The sequence below is a fragment of the Salvia splendens genome, chromosome 2 (assembly GCF_004379255.2).
Source record: "Salvia splendens isolate huo1 chromosome 2, SspV2, whole genome shotgun sequence".
Lineage (NCBI taxonomy): Eukaryota > Viridiplantae > Streptophyta > Magnoliopsida > Lamiales > Lamiaceae > Salvia > Salvia splendens.
The window spans coordinates 10,975,336-10,996,405 of record NC_056033.1 but is presented as its reverse complement, the minus strand read 5'-3'; the positions used below and the strand labels follow the sequence as shown (position 1 = coordinate 10,996,405).

The following is a 21,070-nucleotide window of genomic DNA, read 5'->3' as shown; positions in this document are numbered from 1 at the left end:
AAAATAGAAAAATGTATAATACCTTCTCAAATACATCTACCATTGGAGAATGATTTTTCATGAAAAAAGGTAAATATGGTTGTTATATTAGTTTACATCTTCATTTACCTTTCCCATTTGGAGATGTTCTAACGCCCTTGCCTAAGTGAAGGGAGGTTCCTACACTATTTTAAAAAAATATCATCATGCATATTCAATTAAGCATATGAAAATTACCAAATTTGATAGATTAATAAGCATTAGAAAAACATTAATCTAGGTCTAGGTTAAGAATTTAATCTTCGCCTCTTCGCCTCTTCGCTCTAACATGCTCTTCCAGCATAGTATTTGTTAGTAGTACAGGAGTACTATATAGTACTTACTACTGTATTATTTTCCATTTTCATGACGTCGTCTTTGCCTCTTCGCTCTAACATACTCTTCCAGCATAGTATTTGTTAGTAGTACAGGAGTACTATGTAGTACTTACTACTATATTATTTTCCATTTTCACGACGTCGTCTTTTCAGGTGTCATTCGATTGGTATGACTCAGTATCATACGACTATACATGTAGAAGTAATTAAGTTGTGAAATTATTTTAGTTGTATAAATAGTATTTCATTTCTCTTTTACGTTATTTGGCAAGGGGAACTTATATTCCACGAACTCAGTTATCAGTTTTCCCATTACATGACGCTTAATTTGTTGTCGTCGACATTGATTTCTCGATTGTCAGACAATGGTAAACGTGCAAGAGAATGGATTAATAGAAATATAATGAATTAAGTGGTGACGATAGATATGAGGCTGTGTAATAGGCTAATCACTAATGGTAGTAACATGTATTTTAGGTAAATTGGTACAATAAATATATGTGCACATAATGGTTAATGGAGCAATCTTAATTACATTATTGGAAAGAGATAGAAAAAAAGGAATTACATATTTTCCCAAGATAAAATTCCTAATTTCGGATAGCTTATAGTAGGTATACAAATAGCATGATGAGATCCCCAATTTGCTGCTATATTTAAGTTCAATATTATATATATGTTGCAAGTGCGTGATCATAATAATAATAATGCACATAATAGGTACTGAATAATTTGCAAAGGAAATAAAAATACTTTAGATGACATATTATTCGGATCATGTAACAAAAACACCTAAATATAGAAAACGAGAGTTGATTTACATTGTTGTAGGAGACCTATGGAAGAGGGTCATAGTTCACTAGTTTTCTTCGTAGAAACCAGCAGCATCTTTAGAGACTCATCCCTGGCTATGCTACACCTTTTCTTCCATTCATTCTCTCTCTCTTCAAATCTCAGTAGTTGCCGGAGATTGTGTGTTTTACTCATCCGAATTCTCACTTCCAATTCCGTATATTAATATCATGTTTGACAAAAGACTATTAAGTCTTTGATAAGGAAAAAAAAAGGTGATTAGACGGGAGCAGGGTAATATCATGCGTATTCTACAGGAGGCGCCGGGAAGAGGAACGCCGCCACCACAGCTGCTTTCGCCTAGCGAATTAGATGACGGGTGGAGCGGATCTCTATCGCAAACGGCCTCATTTTCTTGGAAGAAGCCGAGTGCTAAACATCGCGAGACCGCCATTATAGGGACCGCGGTAGGCGTAGGATTGTTCGTCGTTTTCTTGGTCATCTTCAGCATGTGTCGTAGTTGTAGAAAGAAGAAACGCAATGATCACGATGATCATCGTAGAGATTATTATCAAGATAAGCATCATACACAAGGTATTAATCATCACTTACGCCACTTGTAAATTGTAATCAATCTACTTTACTTTACATATATATATATAAGTATAATTGAGATTACATAATTATATAGGCGGAAACTACTATAACACCACTCATGGGAATAGAAACTGGCAGACCAGCGGCATGGACGGGAACAATAGATACCCAGGGGGGGCGACGAACACGGAGCAATGGATGCCGGCCCCACCCCCTCCTCCGCCGATGATGAGCTTCACGCTGCCCCCACCGCACCCGTCGGTGATGTGGAGCGGGTACAACCAGAGCACCTTCTCGTACAACGACCTGGCGGCTGCCACGGGTGGGTTTGCGCAGGCCAACCTGCTCGGGCAGGGGGGGTTCGGCTACGTGCACAAGGGGGTGCTGCCCAACGGGAAGGAGGTGGCCGTCAAGAGCTTGAAGCAGAACAGCGGCCAGGGGGAGCGGGAGTTCCAAGCCGAGGTCGATATCATAAGCCGCGTCCATCACCGCCATTTGGTATCCTTGGTTGGCTACTGCATCTCCGGATCGCAGCGGATGTTGGTTTACGAGTTCGTCCCCAACTCCACTCTTGAGGATCACCTTCACGGTACCCTTCTTGTCATACATCCATACTCCTCTACACATGACTGCATAACTGACTCATTTCTTGCATCCGTTTCCTACTGCAGCTCCTGAGAGCCCACCAATCCAATTTTCGACCAGGCTTAAAATTGCTTTGGGTTCTGCTAGAGGCTTTGCTTATCTTCACGAAGATTGTACGTTCTAATTGTTTCTACGCTTATTCTCCGTTTTTATTTTATCACCCACCTGCAGGTCATCCTAAGATTATCCATAGAGATATTAAAGCTGCAAATATTTTGCTTGATAACAATTTTGAAGCCAAGGTATATATATATATATATATATATATGTATATGCTACTGCTACAGGCTATCTTTCTACTGCATCTTTTGACATTCATTAATAAAAATTTGATGCAGGTTGCTGATTTTGGATTAGCCAAGCTTTCGTCGGAGACCAGTACCCATATTTCAACTCGCATAATGGGAACGTTTGGGTACTAACTAATTTCCGCACAATGAAATTTTATAGTAACTACAAATCATTTTATTAATTGGTGTTGCAGCTACTTGGCGCCTGAATATGCTTCGAGTGGGAAGCTCACAGACAAATCCGACGTGTACTCGTTTGGGATTGTGCTTCTAGAACTTATAACTGGACGACGCCCTGTCGACATCACTAGAGATGATGATGACGATACTCTAGTTGATTGGGTAATTAATCAAACCATATCTAGTTATGTTTTTTTTTCCTTTTAAACATCTTGAATGATGAAGTACATGGATGGTGCAGGCTAGGCCAATTTTGTTTAATGTGGTGGGAGAAGGAGGAAGCTACCAAGAGCTGGTGGATCCACGGCTAGAAAACCAGTATGAGCATGGAGAAATGCTTCGTATGGTAACCGCTGCCGCCGCCTGCATCAGACAATCTGCAAGAAAACGTCCTAAAATGAGCCAGGTATAATTAACACTAACTAGTCAATTTTTTTGAAGTTGAAGAAAACAATTTGAGTGTTAATGTACATTTTACGTGATAGGTTGTCCGGGCTCTGGAAGGCGACGTGTCGTTAGACGATCTGCAGGAAGTGATGAAAGCGCAGGGATCGTTGTCGACGAGCAACTCTGACTACGACTTGCAAAGATATCAAAGGATGAGCCCGGGACTTTCTAATCAAAACTTCAGTACCGCCGGTAGCGACTTAACCGACTATTCTCAGTCTAGCTCCAATGAACAGAGACGGCCAAGCCCGGGATTCCACTACGGCTCCTGATTCCTTTGTAAATTCATTTCCCATGCCAATAAAACCTAGCCGGAAACAATACTTTCTAATGCTTTTTTACACCATTGTTCCTTTTATCTATAGAATGCATGCATGGTTTAATTATTTGTTGATTTTCATTGTTGGCTTGGTATATGGAGGAGATTCATTAGGGATCAGTTGTACTGCAACTAACTTTTCTTAATGAATGATATGTGCAAGTTGGGTGATTAAATGTATGGGTAATTTGACCCTTAAAATACATAGATTATTACGACGTAATCAGTCCCTAACTTAGCCTAATGTTTACTCCTATTAAGTAAAGAAATGAGGAAAAATATTTTGTGGTAATACACGAAATGCACAAATTAAACGATGTAGAAAAATAAAACTGCTTGACAAAATGCTAAACCTAAAAGTGGCATCTTCTTATAATCATCACCGCAACTCTATATGAAAGTCTCTACAGTTAAAACTTCAAGCATAGTTTCTCCCTTTGTTCCCAATATGTGTCTCATTTTGATCAGACACGAGTTTAAAAAATATACTATAATAAAATGTGAGTAAAAATTAGTTAGTGAAATGTGAGATAAACTACCAAAAGGAGTAAAAAAAAGAAATGAGACGGTTAATATACGTATTAAAAATGAAAAACTGAGACACATAATAGAAGGGGGACGGAGGGAGTATTAACTATAAGTTGATTGTCATTTTAATTTTAAATTAATGTAGTAACTAGTAAGTGAATAAGTTGTCTAAACAAAATTATGTATATTGTGTTCATGTATATTATAACTCCCTTTTTTATTTATCTTCAATGCACGTACTTAAGAAATGCCACATCAACTTTTTTTGGACTTTGTTATTGAACTTTTATCATTTTGGTCCATTCTCCTCAAACTATATTGTTTTAAATTTTGGTAAGTTCTTTATAATGAGGTGCGATCAATTCTCTTCTAATAATATTTTAACAATTTTTCTTTTTACCTTTACTCTATATAGAGTATAATTTTATATTTAAATTTGTGTCCGTTCTCAAATTTTTTATTTCTAAATGACGAAAGAGTATTTAGCACCATTAGAGATTCTCTTAATAGGGTCATATTAAAATGCATTTAGTATCCAATTCACAGCTAAGACCAATCCTAAATCATTAAATCTCAAAATGAGTGACTGAGATTAAAGCTCGCGTATTTCAATAAATAGTAGATAAAAAATCAACTAAAGGGTAAAATAGTCAATCTGTTACTATAACATAAATTTTTATATCAACTTAGTGCATTACAAATACCAACACAGTGACATGAGAATTTCAGCACAAATACCAAGAAATATCAACACAATTTTATTGATATTGTAGATGCATTGTATTGTGATTGTTTGATACTCCATATTTATTAATATAAAATATGTTTATCAACATATTTCGAAAATTGAAATAAAAATTCTAAAATTTCATCATCTGATCATCGTCGTAACATATGCAATTGATATCTCATTAGAATCATTATAAACTTATCTTTAATTTCATATTTAAAAAAATAATTTAAATCGTGATAGACAGTTAGTCAAGTAAATTTAAAATTTTAAGACGATTTTGAGGAGAGAAAAAGTGATTAATTTTAGCTACGATATATGAATTGACATTAATAGCCTTTAAGTTTATTTAATAATTTTTAAATTTAAAATATAATTAACGTAACATTATTTCAACTACTAGATTACTTAATCTAATGACTAAAATTTGGTCATGTTAATTAGTTAGCTATTATTATAACCCCCTCTTAATATATTCAAATAAAAATGTGTATAAAATTGTTGGTACATGAGTTGTTCTGATCAATTTCAAATGCATTGCTTTTTATTTCGTTTTATTAATTGGAATAACGCATAAAAAAATGATGTGCACTTCAAGCACGGATTACCGAATGTACCCCTTGGAACCATTGACCTCTCACTAACATCACTCAAAGTAAATCTTCGGTTGTTCTTCAAGCTGCATCTGGGAATTCAGAGAAGAGAAGAGAAGAGAGAGAGAGAGATCTACACTCCATTCCACACAAACAAATTGAAACTGCGTTCGGATATTCGCTAATCATCCTCTTTGCACACTTGTATTCAGGCACAGGCAACAATTAACCTTATTAGTTTCTTTCCAGTTGAATCCACGCAGATCTCTGCACAATGGCTCAACCGCTTGTCAAGAAAGACGATGATCGCGATGATGAAGGTGCATTCCTGGAACTCTGTTGCCCGATTACTTGCTTTTGTTCTGATTCGAGCTCAATTAAAAACGCCCCATTTATTTTCTCATACTTCCTATTTACATAACGGGTTTCTTTTAGGTAATATCCAATTCGATTCAGATCTAAGATCTGATTGAATTTTGATTACATGAGTGTATGGTTTGTGATTAATTTAAATTCTAGAGAATGTTATACACTTGATCCACCACCCTGATTATTTTATAAAATTTGCAAATGGTGTAGTTTATTTTATTCATTACTGTTAGAACTGTATGAATATGTTTTGATTTTGTATTAATGGCTTTAAGTCTAATTGTGAATTACTGCAGCTTTGATTTGCATATCGTTTTGCAGAACTTAATTAAGCTTTAGATCTGCAGCTTCATCTGCGTTCTCTGAATCATAGAATTAATAGTATACAATTAAACAGCGTACTATGATTTCTGATGATGTGGATCAAACAGAGGCTGGGTTATTCCATGTTGTTTCTTATGATTTCATGTGCCCTGCTTCCATTTAGAGACTGCGGTAGCCCCATTTGTTAATCGTTAATAAATCTTCCGCTGCTGTCTCCAAAAGAAACACCTAATTTGCAACATGTTAGTGTACTGGATACTGATTAATAGGCTTATGTGTTAGATTGGGATGATCTCGTCTCATGAGTATGATCCATTTAATGTTCATCTAAATTGAGAGGGTGCATAGTAGTTTAAAGAGATAGGTATTGCTATGGGTTTGATAGTTGTAGTGAATGGATCTCGTTTCCTACTTTTTGGAAATAGAAGTGGGTGTATCCCTGTAGCGGGGTGGATCCCCTACATTCCCAAACCCACATACCAACCCCCCCGAGTCATTCAGCAATCATCATATAAATTTTTCATCATCTGCAAGGATTGTCTGTGGCGTGATTCTTGTGATTTACTCATGAGATAGGTATATCATTCTTTTGGATCTTAAGTAACTAATACATTAATGTGTATTGCAGCTGATTACTCACCATTTTTGGGGATTGAAAAGGGTGCAGTATTACAGGAAGCTAGGGTTTTTAATGACCCTCAGTTAGATGCTAGGCGGTGCTCTCAAGTAATCATTTTTTGCTATTTTAATTCAATAAGTTTTCCATTTTGTTTTTCTTTTCTAATTTTCTAATCTGGAGGCTTGATTTTCTCCTTGGTAGGTCATCACGAAGCTTTTGTATCTTCTTAATCAGGGTGACTCGTTCACAAAGGTCGAGCTCTGCAGCTGTTACAGATTCTTTATCTCTCACTCTCTATCTTGCACACCCACACTGCACATACGTAGACATCTGTCCTCCTGGCACACCTTTTAACTCAAATGTACATAGTAATCAGATCATATTAGAGGAGGATTAATAAATGTTGTTTTTCAAGTAGTTTGGCACTTCAGTAACATTTATTTGAAGTGATTTTTTCTTATATTAAACTATTCTTCAGCTTCTTTTATATAATTTATAGGTCGAGGCCACAGAAGTATTTTTTGCTGTCACAAAACTGTTTCAGTCTAGAGATAATGGTTTGAGAAGGATGGTATATCTAATCATAAAGGATCTTTCTCCCTCTGCTGATGAGGTACCTTGAGGATATGTTACATTTTGACATTACATTCTCTTCCAAAAATAGTTCCATGCTTTGAAGTTTCCAGACTAAACATTTTTTTCTGGCGTCAAAGGTTATTATTGTCACAAGCTCCTTAATGAAAGACATGAATAGCCGAACTGATATGTACCGAGCAAACGCAATCCGCGTCCTTTGCCGAATCACTGATGGAACACTCTTGACACAAATTGAGAGATACTTAAAGCAGGCTATTGTGGATAAAAATCCAGTGGTTGCGAGTGCCGCCCTTGTGAGTGGTATTCATTTGCTGCAGGTATTTGTCAGATCTGTGAGAATTTCACCTATTACTTACTTTCCATGGTTAGTCTACTTATTAATATAGTCACAGACTACTCCGGAGATAGTCAAGAGATGGAGTAATGAAGTTCAAGAAGCTGTTCAATCGCGCGCCGCACTTGTACAATTTCATGCCCTTGCTCTGCTACACCAGGTAAGAAGTTTAATGCCCAATAGTACATGATGACGGGATTTATGTACTTTTCTTCACTACTAACTTTGATTCTATCTCTGTATATCTTAAGTATGTGGAAAATGCATATGCAAGTTAGATTTCTAATAACTGGGAGTTCAATTAAGAACTTTCAGCTTATAAAAGGGTCTTCTTCTAGGGACCTGATCTCAAGTAATTGTGTGTTGAATCCTTCAGTTCTGATCATTTAATATGTCGCCTAACTTACTCTCTGTACATATCTTGGAAGTATAAGAGGTTATCTTCTATTTAATAACACGAAAGTCTAGGCACGCTGAAACGTTCTCAGGTCAGATTGAATAACTGTGCTCCTCTTGGTTGTGTTATAAAACTCATCTACTTCTTGCTCTGTATAAGCCATGATTATTATTTCTGTTCCTAATTAGCCTCTTCAAGTTGGTCTACTTTTCAAAAATGGAAATTGACCTGCTCAATGTTTCTGAACAATATCCTGTTTACAAACTATTGAGTTTGAAGTTTCATTGACCGTGTACAATTACAACTTGGCTTAGTTTTACTGTTCTGTACGTATTTCTTCTCCTAAAAGGGATCCTTATCAACAAAACATACTTTTGAACTTGCAGATACGACAAAATGATCGGTTGGCTGTTAGCAAGTTGGTTACAAGCTTGACAAAGGGAACTGTTCGCTCTCCTTTGGCCCAGTGCCTCTTGATCCGCTACACCAGTCAGGTGTTACTCTTACCGGCGTAAAGTTGCGAACAACACTTCTATTTTGATTTTGTTCAAAATATTGACTGTGCATTGGTTCATTGTGCTACATAGGTTATCCGAGAGACTGGTGTTAATTCTCAGACTGGAGACCGCCCGTTTTATGACTATCTTGAGAGCTGTCTTCGCCATAAAGCTGAAATGGTTATCTTTGAAGCAGCCAAAGCAATCACTGAGCTGAGCAATGTCACAACCAGGGAGTTGACTCCTGCAATAACTGTATTACAACTTTTCTTAAGTTCTTCAAAGCCTGTGCTAAGGTTTGCTGCTGTGCGGACATTAAACAAGGTTGGTGCTTTTTAATGGTAATTAGACGTGGGAAACTAAACTATTGACCATAGTAACTACATTTGTGTGATTGAGGTGTCACTGGTCTCACATAAGAAAAGATATTTCATTTCATTAGTTTCATTTAGCATTGATAGCCTGGTGTAACATTGCTGAGGCATCTAGTGTACTGGTTCTATAATCGGAAATTCATCTAAATTATGTTTAATTGTTTCTCTTATTTTGTGTATTATTAGTGTAATAAAAAAATTTAGCATGGTGGTCTCTTATGTTCAAATGGATTATGAACTTTGTAGAACTTGCTCAAGCAGAGAATGGGTTTGGGTTTGACAAAAGTTCCCACATATTTGTGTTGAAGAATGAATCGTCCTAGCTTGGAAATTTCTATGTGTTTATATTTTTATCAAACTCTGTTAAAACTAATTGAAGCTTGACTCAAAAGGCTCTCCATCCTTAGGTTTGCTAGCTATATTTGTGTCATTTCTAAGAACAGTCAACAGTGTTTATATGGTCACTTATAATTATTATTGTTGTTGTTGTTGTTGTTAGTATTTTACTCAGGATATGTAATATTCATGTTTTAACTTGGCGATATTGCTTTCTTTTTGTGAAAGAAGATGCATCATGTAAGTCCATGGCTCCATGCCCAAGATGATTCTACTCTTGTGTCTTATCTTCAATGTTAGAACGGTACTTATTGCTTGTAGAATGATAAAATTCAAATCCCATAGTTCTTTTTTCCTATAATACCGCTGAGCATCCTCTTTTATAGCAATATACATAAACCTAGCACTTACTGTTTTTAATGTTGTTCAAATTTAAACTGTGTGCAGGTGGCTATGACACATCCGATGGCGGTCACAAACTGTAATATAGACATGGAAAGCTTGATTTCCGACCAGAATAGAAGCATAGCTACTCTTGCCATTACCACACTGCTGAAAACTGGCAATGAATCTAGTGTTGATCGGTTGATGAAACAGATAACAAATTTCATGTCTGATATTGCTGATGAATTTAAGATTGTTGTGGTAGAAGCTATAAGGTCATTGTGTCTGAAGTTCCCTCTGAAGTACAGATCTTTGTAAGTGGAGTGTGCCTAAAACTAAATATTAGGAGCCTTGCGTTCTAATAATTTGATTGTGCTTTGTTCTTCATATCTAGATATGAATGTCTAATAATGTGGCTTCTTGTAGGATGAATTTCTTAAGCAATATATTGAGAGAAGAGGGTGGGTTTGAGTACAAGAAGGCAATTGTTGATTCAATTGTTATTTTAATTAGAGACATTCCAGATGCGAAAGAAGGTGGACTGCTGCACTTATGTGAATTCATTGAGGATTGCGAATTCACATATCTTTCTACCCAGGTTTCTTTCTATCTATCTACAATTCCTTCCTAGTTCCTTCTAGAGCACTCTTCATCGTTGCTAGCAGGTTTAGTTTTTAATTTTTGTCTTAATTTAGTTCTTTGTTGTTTTTCCCAGATACTTCACTTTATTGGAAATGAGGGACCCAAGACCTCAGATCCTAGCAAATATATCCGCTATATTTACAATCGAGTTATACTCGAGAATGCTACTGTGCGAGCCAGCGCTGTCAGCACACTGGCAAAATTTGGTGCCCTGGTTGATTCCCTGAAGGTAACAATGTACCTGTGTCTGTGGAAATTATGTTTTAACAATGGACATTACTAACTAGAATCATTACCATCGTTGCTGCAGCCTCGCATATTTATCTTATTGAGGCGATGCCTGTTCGACAATGATGATGAGGTCAGTGTTATGCTCTTGTGAAATATGCACTGATTGTTAATGATTTGAATAAAATTTTCAATTAGTTTCCTAATAATCATTTATCACGTGTCATAAATGAAAGTTTAAACACTATAGAACTGATGTGATTGAGGATTGTCTGGTCTTGTAATGTTGAAAGCCCTGCATGAGAAGGCACAAAGCAGTGATTTCATTGAAACCATCAAGTAGATCACCCGTGCTGAAAATCTGATTTTTCTGCTTACTCAAGTAGAAGAAACGCGTCTCCCAATTGCTTGTTCCAATCTCCTATTTTCAAATGTAAAGTTGGAAATTCTTTTAAAATATTGTGTTAAATTTAATACTGCTTGTGTTTTCTTGGAATTTGAAATCACTATCATGCCATGTGAAGATCCTAAGATTTTTTTTCTTGTCATCTCAAAAAAGATTGAAACTTATTATTAATTTGAAAGCCCAACTCTGTGAATATCTTTCCATGTCATACTCAGATGCTGCACATGCGTATTGTTTGGATGGATATTTGAATACTATGGCTTCTCTTTGTGATTAATATATGTGATTTTCTGTGCAGGTCCGAGATAGAGCTACTCTTTATTTGAACAGTCTTGGTGATGGTTCAGTTGCTGAAACTGACAAAGATGTAAAGGAATTTTTGTTTGGATCACTTGATATACCACTAACAAATATTGAGACTACTTTGAGAAACTATGTAAGTATAAATGTATTATACTTATCCATGCTTTCTTGAGGGTTGTGTTGTATTAGAGTTTGCACTTGATATCAAGCTAGATTTTTGTCCCTTTCTTTCAAGAGTTCATCTTCTCAATTTTGTTTCGCAACAGGAACAGAATCCTACAGAAGAGCCTTTTGATATCAATTCTGTACCCAGGGAGGTAAAGTCTCTGCCCCTTGTCGAGAAGAAAGCCCCAGGAAAGAAGCCAACTGCTTTGGGTGGTCTACCTCCTGCACCCACTTCTGCATCCGATGCTTATGAAAGGCTTCTCTCCTCTATTCCTAAATTTGCAAATTTTGGAAAGCTTTTCAAGGTTTGTGGATACTATTGGGCCTGATTCATTCCAATAACTGTTATTGTGTTTAGTATCCAATGAGACTTCATTTTCAATGTTTGTGATCAGTCGTCAGTGCCAGTGGAGCTTACAGAAGCAGAAACCGAGTATGCAGTTAATGTCGTCAAGCACATATTTGACCAACATGTGGTGTTTCAGTACAATTGCACAAATACAATACCAGAGCAGCTGCTTGAAAATGTATGCATCATATTGTTGCAAGTTTTTTACCCCTTTACATTTATTGTGTTTCGATAACTTAGTCGTTCTGTTCCTGTGGCTAGGTGACTGTTATTGTGGATGCTTCTGAAGCGGAGGAATTCTCTGAAGTAGGAGTCAAACCTTTGAAATCACTTCCTTATGATACACCAGCCCAAACATTTGTGGCATTTGAGAAAGCTGAAGGTGTCCCTGCGGTTGGAAAATTTTCTAACACATTGAGGTTCACTGTTAAAGAGGTATACTACATTCCTTTTGAAGATGCAAAATGCATGATTGTATAGCTTAGACTCAGAAAAATCTATGTTCTGTCATTTATATGAATATTTTTCTTTGGATCCATAAGCTGTGGTACTCTTACCGTTTATGTGATCATTGCCTTCATAAACTTGTTAGGTTGATACCTCTACTGGAGAGGCTGAAGATGATGGTGTGGAAGATGAATACCAGCTCGAAGATTTTGAGGTTGTTGCTGCTGATTACATTCTAAAAGTGGGAGTCTCTAACTTTAGGAATGCATGGGAAAGCATGGACCCTGAAACGGAGCGCATAGATGAATATGGCCTTGGGCCCAGGGAAAGCCTTGTCGAGGCTGTTAATGCAGTCATCAGTCTTCTTGGCATGCAGCCTTGTGAGGTGCGTGCCTTACAGCCCTATATTGCTTAGGGATAATTAGAATTAGCAATTGAAGTTGGAATTATGCATGTAAAAGTGCACAAGTTGTTAAAGATGAAGAAAGAGAGTTGCTTTTTGCCATGTCTTCACAGCTGTCAATAATGTTATTTATTTTGGTTTTTGCAGGGCAGTGAGACGGTCCCAAGCAACTCAAGATCGCATACATGTTTATTATCTGGTGTGTACATAGGCAATGTAAAGGTGCTTGTCCGTTTGTCGTTTGGAATGGGTGCGACGAAAGAGGTGGCGATGAAATTAGCTGTGAGATCCGATGATGTGAATGTGAGTGAAGCCATTCATGAAATAGTGGCTAGTGGATAGTCATAGCGCGATGAACATCCTTTGTTTTGTATTTCTTGGTGGAGGATACTATTTTTGATACAGATTTTGTTGTGCGGAGTGCAATTATTATACTAGTTTAAAAGAGGGAGGCAAATTGTGTACTACGCTGGGGAGGCTGAGAATATGGCTTTCCTGGGAATTTATTTGTTAATTTCATATCAAACTCCATTGGAACATTGGATTGCAATTGATGTCACTCACACAAGTCAATATAAATGCTCATATTCCTGGTAACCTATTCTTGTTTCCTTCCAAATTTGGCGAATAAGGCCGTTGCTGGGAATCGAACCCGGGTCTCCTGGGTGAAAGCCAGATATCCTAACCGCTGGACGACAACAGAATAATTAACCAATAATGAGTTTAATTTAGTTTCTTTCTAAAGTAACACAATTGAAGGTACTCTACATGCACGAACTATAATTCCTTCACGTGGTCATCTTTAATACTCTGAAAATGATATCCACGTATAGGAAAAGGAACAGATCCAACAAAGCAAAGGGAAAATATTACTATGAGTTATGAAGCAAAAATATACTAGGAGTAATATTTACAACCTCATTTAAATGGTACGCGCCAGCTGAAGAAAGAAAAAATGCCGTTCTACAAAGAAGCTCAGCCATCGTCTTCCCTTTAATATGTACACACAGTAAGACATGAACAAAAATAATCATCTTCACCTTAGTCTTCCTTCATCATCATTTATCACTTCTGCCTAGTTGGCTAATTGATCTCTATTGCTGATAGATACTCGGGCCTGCAGAGTTTCTGTATCACGAATTGGACGAGGTTCCTGCATGAAAACAACAGTTTAGCATCAAGTTCTAGAAACAGAATGGAACAACTTTGGTGTATGTATGTTGTCACTAATTACTTACCACGCGAAAAGGAAATTCATCGGCCTCAAGCATGTGAACAATCTGACCCATCTTAGGACGTTTGTTGGCATTCAAGTCTATACATCGGAGGCAAAGTATTAATATTCTCTTGATAGCTCTCGGGGGAGGAGGAACATCCATCAGTGGGTCTGTAATCTCTTTATCACGCCGACTTGCTACCATCCCTTTAAACCAATCCACCAAGTTCATCTGAAATATGAGAGTTGAACTTGTTACTACTTTTTCAAAAAGTAAAACGAGTTCAAAGATGTTTTTTCTTCACCTCTCCTGGTGGTTTGGAATAGTCTACTGGGCTCCTTCCGGTTATTATTTCCATGAGTAAAACTCCAAAGCTGTATACGTCGTTCCCCTCATTGAGCATACCAGTACTTGCATAGTCAGGGGAGACATATCTGCGATAAGTAAACAAAAATTACATCTCTTCCTCTTTCCAATCGGAGAATGAAAAGACTAAGGTCAGAATAGAACAAACCCGAATGTTCCCATCACTCGTGTAGTCACGTAGCTTTTCTCAGGTCCCAATAACTTGGCAAGTCCAAAGTCAGACACTTTCGGGTTCCATTTCCTGTCTAGAAGTATGTTACTGGATTTCACATCACGATGGACAACTTTGGGTTCTAATCCTTCATGTAAGTATGCTAGTCTGCAATATCATTCAGAAATTACATAAAGAAAAAACAGAGCATCTGCATCTCATGAGATGCTCCAAAGAATTGTTAGGTCATAGATCATCATTTTCTTGTCACAGTCAATACATCAGCAAATTGTAGACGTGCACATGAAAAAACAAGCCACAACCCCAAAAGAATTTGACAAAGGAAATAGGAGGATGCATGAAATGAGAAACAGAGCACCAATCAATCAATCAGTCATGTGAAGTATATCCACCCATATATTGGTAGTATAAAAATGGGATGACCCCTCACCCCCTGGCTGTCCCAATGGCAATTTTCATGCGAATATCCCAAGTCAACGGACTAACTGGCCCCACATTGCCATGCAGCCACTGCTCCAAATTGCCATTGTCAATGTACTCATAGACCAGCAACCTGATTGAACCAAAAATGAGCAGAAATAAGTGAAGATAAATCTATATATTAACAGAAATAAATCTAATGATAAGGAGTGGAGACAGGGTACCTTTGAGTTCCTTCAGCACAATAACCTAAGAGACTCACAAGGTTCTTGTGTTTTACTTTGCCAATAGCTTCAACCTCCACCTTAAACTCCTTCTCCGCCTGACCCCTGTTGAGAAAAGAACCAATGAGTGTTAAAAGTTGGTTGCTGTAGCATGCTTCATGAAGACCGATGAAAGAATATCTGCGTTGCATTATCCTTCGATCCAATATCATATCGTGCATCCCTTAGTTCAGATCAATCATCAATTAAAGAGATTACGAGAATCTTCATCCTAGCTCAAACAAGTAAGGAAAAAGATGTAGTTCCATAATATGCCACATATTTGAATCATGGGCTTGTGGCTGTCAATGTGCGCCCATATTATACCGTAACTAAAATTGTATGATCAGGACACAATGAACTTAGCCATGCTGCAAACAGGGGTGCATTAGACCTCTGCAACCAATAAGAAATTTGATGTCTACATAAATTTTGGCAATGGTGTCATGAGTCTTAAAACACCTAACATTCCTAGGCAAAGTTCGACTATGGGGCTAAAAGTGATTAAAGATGATGATACCCACTTGCACTACAATCCTCTGTGCCTCCAAAATCTCAAACATAATACTTGATTTCTCTACAGCAGCGCTTAACCAATTATCACAAAAAAGAGACCAAAAGAAAAGGGATCGAAAATACAAGCAATGGTATCTAAACTGAGAATGCAAAAAAGAAAAAGCTAATCAAGATAAGATAAAGCAGCATAATGATATTAAAGACTTGAACGGAATTATTTAAAGGGAACATAAGGATTAGTCTAAAGTTTCCATATACAAGAGAGAAGATAAAGAAGAAGCAAACAAATAAAATCTACCGATTACTTTGTTTTCTTCTTTTAATCCCTAGTCCGAAAAGGCAAAATTATTCACCTCGAAGCAATCTAGATCGAACTTCTGATTCCATCAACGAATTCCACACTCGCAACAAGTTCATTCAAACAAAATCAGCAATCTAAAATCACCATTCCTAACAAGCAATCTTAGACAAGACCTTAATCAAAATTAAATATGCACGTTGAATCCATACAGATAAACCCTAATTCTTATATTGGTAGAGATGAGGTGCATACTTGTTGTTTAGAAGATTTTTGACAGCAACCACGGAACCATCCTGCAATACCCCACGATAAACAATTCCATAACCACCTTCTCCAATCACATTCTGAGTCGAAAACTGATTCGTCGCAATCTGCAGCTCTCTCATGCTAAACCACCGCCCCCACCGAGAGCTCCCCAGACCGTCGGTCGACGCCGACATTGCAGACGAGGACTCGCTCTGCATCGTGCTGGACTCCTTGCTCTCCGACTCCGCATCAACGCCCCCAATCACAAACACCTTCTTCATCTCGCTCTTTCGCTGTGTCTGATCCGCCTCCCTCTCATCTCCGGTCTTAGTGAAAACCAGCGGCAGAAGTCCGGAGCTCTGATTCACGCCAATGAGGCGTCGCCTCGAGCTCCGGCTGCGGAGGAACAGGAGAATTAGAGCGAAAGCAGCGACCACGACCACGACGGTGGCGATGATGATGATGAACAGCTTCTGTCCGAGAATTGGGGTTTTTTGAGTGAAAAAACCGCCGGCGTCGGAGCTACCGGGATCCTCCATTTTCTCCGGCGAGATGGATCGATAGGTGTGCGAAGGGTTGGGTGAGAGGCATGTATGAAAATTAGAGAGATGTGGTTGGAGGAATTGAGTAGGAAATGGAAAAAGTGGAAGCCATTGTTATTTGTTAGCTAGCTCAAGGAGTGCGCAATGCCAATGCCATACCAGTGGAAAAAAGTGTGAGTTACGAGAATTAGAGAGAAAGATAGGGGCAATTTGGGGAAAGAAAATATGACCGTCGCCTCTGACCGTTAAGGTGGTGACCAATTTGACCGTTCTACCCTCTGTTCCTGTTCAAACTTGAAACCCAACACGATTTGTAATAAACGAGTTTTGAGTCGAATTGACTAATTCTGTTTTGGTAGAGTATCCCAGTCTTTTATCTATGTTTGAACGTTTCATTTATTGTATTTACTTAAATTTTGGTTACTATTAACATAATTAGTTACTTCGTCCCATATTAAGAATCATTTTAATTTTTCTGCACTCATTTTATAAAAATGATAATAAATAGTTAAAGTTAAGATATGGTAAAGCAAGAGAGAACTTCTCTACATTATGATCTCTCTTACTTTAACATTTATCCACTTTAACTATTTATTACTCCCTCCGTTTCACTACAGTTTAGTCATTTTTCTATTTCGGTAGTTTCTTCACAGTTGAGTCATTTTCATATATAGTAACTTTTTTCTCTTTCTTACTTTACTCTCTCTTACTTTATTATCTCTACTTTATTCACTTTATACTTTATTCTCTTTATCTTTTCTTCTCTCTTACTTTTTTAACTATTTATTTAACACACCCAACATCCATTTCTTAGACTCCGTGCCCAAAAATTCTGCCTCAACTATAGTGAAACGGAGGGAGTATCATTTTTATAAAATGAGTATAGAAAAGTCAAAGGGAGTATATTATAAGTAGATGGTGTTTTTTTAGAGTGAAGCCTTCAAAATTATAATTTATTTAGAATGGTTATGGATATTTTATCATTCATTGATAAAAGAGATGATTTATGAACACTAAAGAAGAAATCATTTAAGAATGATTTGATTTGTGTCATCTTGTAATATGTGTATGTACCACGTTACCACAAGTTTTTGACTTGTGTAGCAATTAGAATTATTAAAGGTACTATACATGACCTACATTATTTGCACCCATGTAAATTTGAAATGGACAAATTTGACCTTACAATTTGCACCTGTGGAGGTGGAGCCTATGCTGCACGTGAAGTAGACAGATTTTATTTCCATACCTAGGCAATTAAAGAAACATCATTTTGACGTTTTAGATTTTAGAATAACAACAAGTTCGTGAATAATCCGCATAGCTTATGAGATGATTTATTATTTTGTCACCGAATTTTACAATGCTAAAAATCAAACGTATGTGAGGCCATCGTTTTACAAATGCTAAAAATTAGAAACACATCCATCCACCGGTAATCGTAACAAGTTGATTCGGCTCGGATTTTAGAAAATGCAAAGAAATATAGATGGAAAGTTAGTAGAGTGTGAGTCCTAAATTTATATATTAGTTTTATAATAAAATGTGAGGGAAATAAGCTAGTGGAATGTGTTGTCTATTATTAAAAGTACTAAATAGGAAGTGTGACACGTATCGGTGGACGGTCCAAATAGGAAACTAGTTACTAGTGTTGGCTGACGAAATGAGTAATTCTTAATTTTATTAAAAGATATTTTTCCTAGCCTATCGGTCTTTTGTCAAATTAAAGCAATAATAATATTGATAAATACTAAGTCATATTAGTTCTCATTAATATATTTGTCAGAAGTAAAAGCAGGAGCACGACCCTTTATGAAGATCACAGTTTTCTTTCTGAAATAATACAAAATCACATGTATCGAATAAATTTACTTTAATGGCAACGATAGGTATGTGAAAATCAAATTTTATTAATGTTACATGCAAAAATAATTTAATAAAATGTAGGAATACATAACTAGTAGGAGTAGTACCAATCCACCCGCTGTCAGAATTAAAGTATAGTTTTATTTAAACATCTCCCTATAAAAACATAAACTGGTAAACATGTATACACTTTTTTGTTTGATTGTTTCCCGATTATCATACCCAAAACAAACAACATTTTACATTATAAACAAAAACAATCACGACGTGGGACATGCGTAACATGCAGCATACATTTAAGGTGATTTTTTTTCTCTTTTATATCAATAAGTTTTCAATTTATTCATGTGCTGACTCAAATCTCTCAATTATCGGGCAGATGAAAAACGTCTTACCAATCCAGCTGAGGTGAATTAATTTGACAATTACTATAAACACTAGATTCGCTTACTCTAGTCTAGCGACATACTATATGGTTTATGGGTATATGAAATAGTATAATTAGCAATCCATAATTATATTGACTCATAATTATGCGCAGAAGCTGTATATAGTCTTGTACGAGTACATTGCCTCAGATAACGTGTAGAAAATTTTGGGTATTTTTATTTTTGAATTTAATCAAGCGATCGTAGGAATTGATGAAAATATTTAATTCCCTACATGAAACCCATATCTTTCAAATATTTGCAGACCCAGGCTTGGTGAAATTATTTAATATAATGCAAGACAGAGAGGCAATAAATAAATAAAAAAAGATATGGTCGTTTATCATATCGAAACAAACAAAATAAAAGGAGAAAGACGACGGAACGCACAAGCTGTAATACTATAAATATAAATATAACATCACCAATATAAATATAACCCAAAACACGAAACAATGCGTGGAAATTATAAATATATAAAAATCTAGAAGACGCTCTATTGTTTTCAACTTACATCCATGCACACGTCCATTTCATGATCCCCATTGACTTGTCTATCAGCAACAAATTATGAGTGATGATGGGGTACGAACTAAACAAGCCCAACAGCAGTGACGGCCCATCAGCCCAAAGCCCAAGGAAGAGTATGAGTTCGGCATTACCAAAGAGTTCGGAGGAGTTCGGCATTACCAAAGAGTTCGGCCTCAGCCTACAGCTCGGTAAAAGCCAACCAATCAAGCTCTGCTCTCAGGTCGGCATCAAGCTCTACTCTCAGATCGGCAACCAAAGCAGTTCGGTCTCAGTATTCGACCGAACAAGGAGTTAGTGGACCCAGGCAGGATTTCCACAACTTCCAACACACCCACTACCACGTGGCGTCAACTCAGGCCACGATCTTAGGCCATGACCTACACGACCTCCACGACCTAGAGTGATGATGTAAGCCACGATCTTAGTTCAATGTATAAATAGAACTTAGATCTGATAGAAAAGGGTTAGAAGCTCTCTAGAGATAAAACACCATATAGCAAATAGCAAGTTTGTATTTGTAAGCTGTAGAAAACAGATCAAGCAATACAATCTTGCCCTCCCTTTTTCCCGTGGACGTAGATTTACTTCAGTAAATCGAACCACGTAAAATTCTCTGTGTCGTAATTTATTTTTACGAGCATTTATCATCATCAAAAATTCGCCGAATTAGGACGACCAAGTTCGGTCAAAGCAGTTTACCTCATAAGACCGAGGACGACCATGTCTAGTCAAAGAGGTTTACTGCATAAGACCACTTCGGTTAACTGGGAAAGTCCGATCCACGCGATAAAACTCGCCGAATTAGGACAAGGGAAAGTTCGATCCCGGCGACGAAAATCGCCAAATTAGAACACAAAGACGAGTCCGGTCAAAGATGTTTATTTCATCAGACCAAAGACGAGTCCGGTCAAAAGATGTTTATTTCATCAAGACCAAAGACGAGTCCGGTCAAAGATGTTTATTTCATCAGACCAAAGACGAGTCCGGTCAAAAGATGTTTATTTCATCAGACCAAAGACAAGTCCGGTCAAAGAAGTTCACTTCATAAGACCGAGGACAAGTATGATGAAATTTTTTCGCGAAGCTGTAAATACAGTGTTAAAAGCGAAAACAAAATTTCATTTTTCAAATCTTGTTCGGCACACAACTCCGCTACCCTACGAGATGGCGTTACGCTATTACAAAGGACTATTCTACTGTCCAGGGTTGCTAAAGTTGAGCCATCTATTCACAAAATCCTCGTGAAGCTGAGTTCGGGCGTTCCAGGCAGCCGCAGAATAAGCAGGTCGACGAGATGCTCTAATCGACCTGCCACCTCTTCTCTGAGCCCGGGAAGCCCTAGCACCTCGGCGGCGAAGAGTCTCTTCACGAAGCATCTGCTGATCTTGCTCGCTCATAGTCACAACTCCTCGGCGAATTTCAGTCCGTCCCTGTCTTGACGATTCCGGTTGCTCCTGAGCCCGTTCTCGTCTTGACGTTTCCGGCTGTTCCGGAGTTCGTTGTTGGCTGGGAGTAGGATTTTGAACAAGGGAACCAGAGGTTTGATCTGGA

At 37.4% G+C, this 21,070-nt stretch overlaps 3 protein-coding genes across 3 annotated transcripts; 2 read left to right on the top strand and 1 right to left on the bottom strand.

The window, feature by feature from the left end:
* The first annotated feature begins 1,892 nt into the window (after positions 1-1,892).
* Positions 1,893-3,579, top strand: LOC121773549 (putative proline-rich receptor-like protein kinase PERK6). Its single transcript, XM_042170433.1, has 7 exons — positions 1,893-2,334; positions 2,417-2,503; positions 2,562-2,632; positions 2,729-2,805; positions 2,875-3,022; positions 3,102-3,266; positions 3,346-3,579. The coding sequence occupies exons 1-7, from the start codon at positions 1,893-1,895 to the stop codon at positions 3,577-3,579; spliced, it is 1,224 nt and encodes a 407-aa protein (XP_042026367.1).
* A 1,943-nt stretch (positions 3,580-5,522) lies between these two features.
* On the top strand, positions 5,523-13,201 carry LOC121787981 (coatomer subunit gamma-2-like). The gene is made up of 18 exons (XM_042186840.1): positions 5,523-5,797; positions 6,799-6,896; positions 6,991-7,041; positions 7,289-7,402; positions 7,503-7,703; positions 7,779-7,880; positions 8,504-8,611; positions 8,705-8,938; positions 9,772-10,022; positions 10,135-10,306; positions 10,424-10,579; positions 10,661-10,711; positions 11,283-11,420; positions 11,554-11,757; positions 11,848-11,979; positions 12,063-12,236; positions 12,394-12,633; positions 12,799-13,201. The coding sequence occupies exons 1-18, from the start codon at positions 5,752-5,754 to the stop codon at positions 12,991-12,993; spliced, it is 2,667 nt and encodes an 888-aa protein (XP_042042774.1). The 5' UTR covers positions 5,523-5,751; the 3' UTR covers positions 12,994-13,201.
* Positions 13,202-13,495: 294 nt separating this feature from the next.
* Positions 13,496-16,859, bottom strand: LOC121760914 (probable receptor-like serine/threonine-protein kinase At4g34500). Its single transcript, XM_042156507.1, has 7 exons — positions 16,159-16,859; positions 15,051-15,155; positions 14,837-14,959; positions 14,383-14,553; positions 14,173-14,302; positions 13,890-14,099; positions 13,496-13,804 (listed from the first exon to the last, which is right to left on the bottom strand). Exons 1-7 carry the CDS (start codon positions 16,689-16,691, stop codon positions 13,727-13,729), a joined length of 1,350 nt encoding a protein of 449 aa, XP_042012441.1. The 5' UTR covers positions 16,692-16,859; the 3' UTR covers positions 13,496-13,726.
* Between the last annotated feature and the right edge of the window lie 4,211 nt (positions 16,860-21,070).

Bases quoted from the DNA above. Each gene is read 5' to 3' on its own strand.
- LOC121773549 (XM_042170433.1), top strand. From the start codon at position 1,893: ATGGACGGGAACAATAGATACCCAGGGGGGGCGACGAACACGGAGCAA. The intron at 2,504-2,561 runs GTACGTTCTAAT...ACCCACCTGCAG, and splicing joins TGCTTATCTTCACGAAGATT to GTCATCCTAAGATTATCCAT. The intron at 2,633-2,728 runs GTATATATATAT...AATTTGATGCAG, and splicing joins ATAACAATTTTGAAGCCAAG to GTTGCTGATTTTGGATTAGC.
- LOC121787981 (XM_042186840.1), top strand. From the start codon at position 5,752: ATGGCTCAACCGCTTGTCAAGAAAGACGATGATCGCGATGATGAAG. The intron at 5,798-6,798 runs GTGCATTCCTGG...TGTGTATTGCAG, and splicing joins CGATGATCGCGATGATGAAG to CTGATTACTCACCATTTTTG. The intron at 7,403-7,502 runs GTACCTTGAGGA...CTGGCGTCAAAG, and splicing joins TTTCTCCCTCTGCTGATGAG to GTTATTATTGTCACAAGCTC.
- LOC121760914 (XM_042156507.1), bottom strand. From the start codon at position 16,691: ATGGAGGATCCCGGTAGCTCCGACGCCGGCGGTTTTTTCACTCAAAAA. The intron at 14,960-15,050 runs GTACCCTGTCTC...TGGTTCAATCAG, and splicing joins TGTGCTGAAGGAACTCAAAG to GTTGCTGGTCTATGAGTACA. The intron at 14,100-14,172 runs GTGAAGAAAAAA...CTCATATTTCAG, and splicing joins ATTCCAAACCACCAGGAGAG to ATGAACTTGGTGGATTGGTT.